We start from the raw sequence: 5106 nt of genomic DNA, 5'->3' as shown, positions 1-5106 counted from the left end.
CAAATCAAGAAACAAAAAAATAAACAATAATAATATTTTGAAAAACAAGAATACCAAACTAATTATTCAGAATGCAACCATATTGTATATAACCACATGAGCCAATGCAACAATATTGTATATAATCAATCATTTTTTTTCCTGTATTTTCTTGCATAAGGATGAGCTACAGCAGAATTTGTACAATTTGTTCTGTTATGCCCATATTTTTTGCAACGACCACATCTTGTTTCCTTCTTGAGTTCTGTCCCGGAAACATGTCGATTCTTCTGTCTTCTTCCTAGCATTACTTTTGCATCTGGAGGCTTAGTGATTACCGATTTAATATTGTCTGGTATAACCCATGTTGCTGAATCACCTATAGAATTTACTTGCCCTTCATATGTTTTCAACCAAAACTCCCTTGAATAATAGGCTGAGCAAAAGGCTGATTTCTTCTGATATATACTCTCAATTGCAGCAATTGCATGTTCACACGGTATCTCATCTAGCTGAAATTCAGAACAATCACATGTTCTTTTGTCTAGATCAACAATAAATTCCATACCCCCTTCTTTGACATTGAGTTTGAGTCGATCAATGGGCAATACTCTAAAAGTAAAAGCTGGTTTAATTTTATCTTCCAATGTTGCTTCTGCCCAATTTGATAACTCACGGAATATTCCTTCTGTAGTTGTCCTTCTTTCATAGAACCACCTTTGCAATTTTTCTTGTATGAAATCCATCATTGTTAAAAGCTACAATTCTCTTGCACGTCTCAAAACATTATCCATTGACTCAACAATATTTTTTATTAACATATCATATCGTCATCTTGGACAATGTGAATGAGCCTATCTTCTTGGTTGTTCCTCCATCAAATAGTTGAATGTTTTCTTATCAACAATAGCTATTTGGGGCATAAAGTCATCAAATTCTGATTGAAGGTATACTCTTGCAGCACTTTGAAACAGGTTTGTTACAGTGTTTCTCACTCTTCTTTGCTTTAGATTCTTTTTTAAATGATATATGCAAATACCATGGTAGCACTCAGGGAAAACTTTTGCAATTCCATTTGCAATGGCCTTGTGTCGATCTGACAAAAACATTAAATATTTACGAATCCTAATTGATTTCCTTAATTCACTGAAATACCATTCATATGATTCGTTATTCTCTGAATCCGCTACCCCAAATGCTATAGGGAAAATCTGGTTAATTGCATCCTTCATAACTGTAACGACCAGACTGATTGTTTCAATTTTTAGAACCGCGTTCCCCTAAATAAGACTTCCCGTGCTAGCTTTGACTAATTTACGACTTGCGGGGATGGTTGGTTCGGGATTTGGAAGAGTTTGGGTTGAAATAGGCACATTTGATTCCCTAAGATTTCTTAAAAAGGCTAAGTTTGACTTTGGTCAATATTTTTAGTAAATAGACCCGGACTGGCGTTTTGACGGTCCCGAAGGGTCCGTAGGAAAATATAGGATCCGGGCGTATGCCCGGAATCGAATTCTGGGGTCCCTAGCCCAAGTAATGAATTTTTGTTAAAAATTGTTAAACTAAAATTTCCAAGGATTTAAAGAATTTAATAATGTTTGATCATGATGGTATCGGGCCCGTATGTTAGTTCCGGAGCCCGGTACAGGTGCAATATAATATTTAAGTCTTGTCTGTGAAGTTTCGTGAGAAACGGGACTGATTTGACGTGATTCGGACGTCCGGTTGTAAATATAGGAATTTGAGTGTTCTTATGGATTTCATGCGTTTTGGAGTTGAATTCGTAGTTTTAGATGTTATTTTGGCGATTCGATCGCTCGAGCAAGTTTGTACAAGGTTGTTGGACTTGTGTGGGTGTTCGGAGTTGAGCCCCGAGAGCTCGGGTGAGTTTCGGGCATGGGTTGGGGGTGAAAAACACCCCAGTTTTCTGATGTTTCTGTGAGAGGTTGCAGGTGTCGCATATGCGAGGAATCGTTTGCAATTGCGACCTCGCATTTGCGAAGAAACAATTGCAATTGCGATAAAGGCAGGCGGTGGGCAGCGTCGCATTTGCGACAATTACATCGCAATTGCGAACCCTGCAGGGTCCACATTTGCGACCCCAAGATTTCATTTGCGATCAAAGCAGGAGGGGGCCAGCTTGCAATTGCGAAGCTTTTGTCGCAATTGCGAGTTCGCATTTGCGAACCTGATGTCGCAAATGCGACATCGAGAGGCCTGGACACAGCTTTTAAAAGTGGGACTCCATTTATTTCATTTTATCTCTACACTTGGTCGATTTGGGAGCTTTCAAAGAGGGGATTTCAACATAGCATTTTGAGGTAAGTTATTTCTACTTAATGTGAGTTTAATACTTGGGTTTTGGGTAGATTAACACACAAAAATTAGTGAAAAATCATAGGATTAGAGCAAAACCTAGGGTTTTGATAAAACTTAGATTTTACCACAAAATTTGTTATGGAATGAAGTAGAAATCATATATTATTGATCCTTAGGTTATAGAGAACAACTTTCTTCAAATAAATTTGGAATCCGGGCACGTGGGCCCGGGGTCTGATTTTAGGAAACTTATGATTAAGGTTGGGAAATTACTTTAGTAATTAAAATGCGAACTCTTGAGTTTGTATTGACTAGTTCCTACCTCGTTTAATTAGTTGTGGATCGTTCGGCTCCAGATTGAGGGTTTGAGCACGTTCTTGATATTGGAAGTACGCTTTGGAGCGAGGTGAGTCTACTATCTAACCTTGTAAGAGGGAATTATCCCCATAGGTGTGATAATTGAATAATTTGTCACCAAATGCGGGGGCTACGTACGCACTAGGTGACGAGAGTCCGTGCGTAGCCACTATTATGCTTAAGTCCGGGTAGTCTAGGACCCAAAAGCATGCTTTATGTGATATTCGTGTGACTCTATGGTTAATTTTGATTGCTTAAACCATGTTGAATGTGGTAAATGAAATTAATACGAGAAATATCACTTTCTTGATCTTTTAAAGAGGAGTTGACATTTCTGTGGGTAATTGCTTCCCTGATATATTCTTGTCTACCTGTTTGTTGTGCTTAATTACTTTTGACCACGTCGCATGTATGATTTGCGAGCGGGGTAATAGATGCATCTATGGTTCGCGCCGTTCGACCCTCCAGCGGTGCACACTTTACTTTTATGTTGGATCGGGACGTACGACCTCGGCACTACTTGCGTATGCTTCTTGCTCGGTATATTGTTGTGGATTGAACTTGTTTATATGCCCTGAAATGTAAATGGCTAACTGTGATATTATCTAGGAAATGACCTGTTACTTCTTGCTATAAGTTGTTAATTATTTTGCCTTCCATGCTTAGTATAACGCTTTCTCATATTATTTGACCCTAGTAAGTGTCAAGTCGACCTCTCGTCTCTACTTCTTCGAGAATAGACAGGATACTTACTGGGTACATATTGTTTATGTACTCATACTACACTCTGTACTTAATTGTACAGGATCTGAGGCAGGTACATCTGGTTACCAGGATGGTGCATACTCTTGATCCGGCCCGAGATTCCATGGTGAGCTGCTCCCTTCCTACGCCGTTCAGCAGCCCGATGGAATCTTTCTTTACTTTTGGCTATCTATTCTATTTCAGACAGTAGGATAGATTTATTCTTTCGTATATTCTACTAGATGCCCACATACTTGTGACACCAGGTCTTGGCACACACATTAGTAGACTATTTTATGTTGGGATTGTATAATTATTATGGTACGATGTTAATTATCATTGTTTTAAATTCAAACTTAGAAGTTCTGGTAACTGGTTTGTAAAAAGTAAAACTGGAACTTATTAATATTTCCGTGTTGGCTTGCCAGACAACGGTGTTGGCCGCCATCATGACCTGAAGTGAAATTGGGTCGTGACAACATGGTATCAGAGCACTAGGTTCACGTAGGTCTCACAAGTCATGGGCAAACCTAGTAGAGTCTTGCGGGTCGGTACGCAGACGTCTGTATTTATCTTCAAGAGGCTATAGGGTGTTAGGAAACTACTCTTTCTTCATTCCCTATCGTGCAGTGGTTAGTACACTAACTTTCCCTTCTTCTATTCTCTCACAGATGGTGAGGACGCGCACAGCAGCTGTTCTAGACCTGGGAGGAGCTGCTCCCCCTGTTGCTAAAGGCTGAGGCAGAGGCCGGGGGAGGGAACCGGCCCGAGGTAGGGGATGAAGGCGTTCCAGAGCTATCCCAGTAGCACCACCGGCGGATCTTGTGGAAGATCCCATCATTGAGGAGCAGGGCGACGTGCCTGCAGCTGAGCCTACCCTAGCGGACTTCATGAGAGCACCGGGATTTCAAGAGGTCATGGGCCGTATGCTACAGTTCATGGACACCATGACTCAGGCTGGGTTATTTCCAGCGGATCCGGCTACATCACAAGCTGGAGGGGGAGCACAGACCCCCACCACTCAGGCTCCTGGACATGCAGCTGTAGTGTATCAGACTCCGGGTGCACTACTAGCGAATAGGTCTCAGCCAGCTGCTGCAGTGGTGCCAGAGCCTAGACCAGCTGCGGATGGTGACCCGCATAAGTTGTTATATAGATGGACTAGACTTCACCCTCTTGTCTTCGGGGGTGAGCGTCATGAGGATGCCCAGGATTTCACTGATAGGTGCAGGGACAGACTGCACAATATGAGGATATTGGAGTCGCATGGGGTTGACTTCACTGCTTTCCAGCTGGAGAGCAGGGCCCGTAGATGGTGGCAGTCGTATGTTCTTGGCAGGCCAGCACGTTCTCCTCCCATCACTTGGAGTGAGTTTACACAATTATTTCTGGAGAAGTATATCCCACCCTCTGAGAGGGAAGAGCAACGGTATCAGTTTGAGCAGCTTGAGCAGGGCCAGATGTTTGTGACCGACTATGAGGCGAGGTTTTCTGAGCTATCCCGCCATGCATTGATGATACTTCCTACTGATGCGGAGAGGGTGCGGAGGTTCGTTGTAGGGTTGCATTCTGGCATTAGAGCCAACATGGCCCGAGAGGTGGAGATGGGGACTCTTTATCAGCTAGTGGTGGAGATTGCTCGGAGGATTGAGGGCTACCGTCTGAGAGGTAGGGAGCAGATGCAGCAGGGCAAGAGGTCTAGGTTCT

The 5106-nt window shown here is 42.5% G+C and overlaps 1 protein-coding gene across 1 annotated transcript; it reads right to left on the bottom strand.

The window, feature by feature from the left end:
* Positions 1–125: 125 nt before the first annotated feature.
* On the bottom strand, positions 126–725 carry LOC109222554. The gene has a single exon (XM_019386901.1). The coding sequence runs from the start codon at positions 723–725 to the stop codon at positions 126–128; it is 600 nt and encodes a 199-aa protein (XP_019242446.1).
* Between the last annotated feature and the right edge of the window lie 4381 nt (positions 726–5106).

The sequence above is a fragment of the Nicotiana attenuata genome, unplaced genomic scaffold, assembly GCF_001879085.1.
Source record: "Nicotiana attenuata strain UT unplaced genomic scaffold, NIATTr2, whole genome shotgun sequence".
NCBI classification, from domain to species: domain Eukaryota; kingdom Viridiplantae; phylum Streptophyta; class Magnoliopsida; order Solanales; family Solanaceae; genus Nicotiana; species Nicotiana attenuata.
Note: the sequence above shows the minus strand (reverse complement) of the source record. Positions and strands in the feature narration are given on the sequence as shown.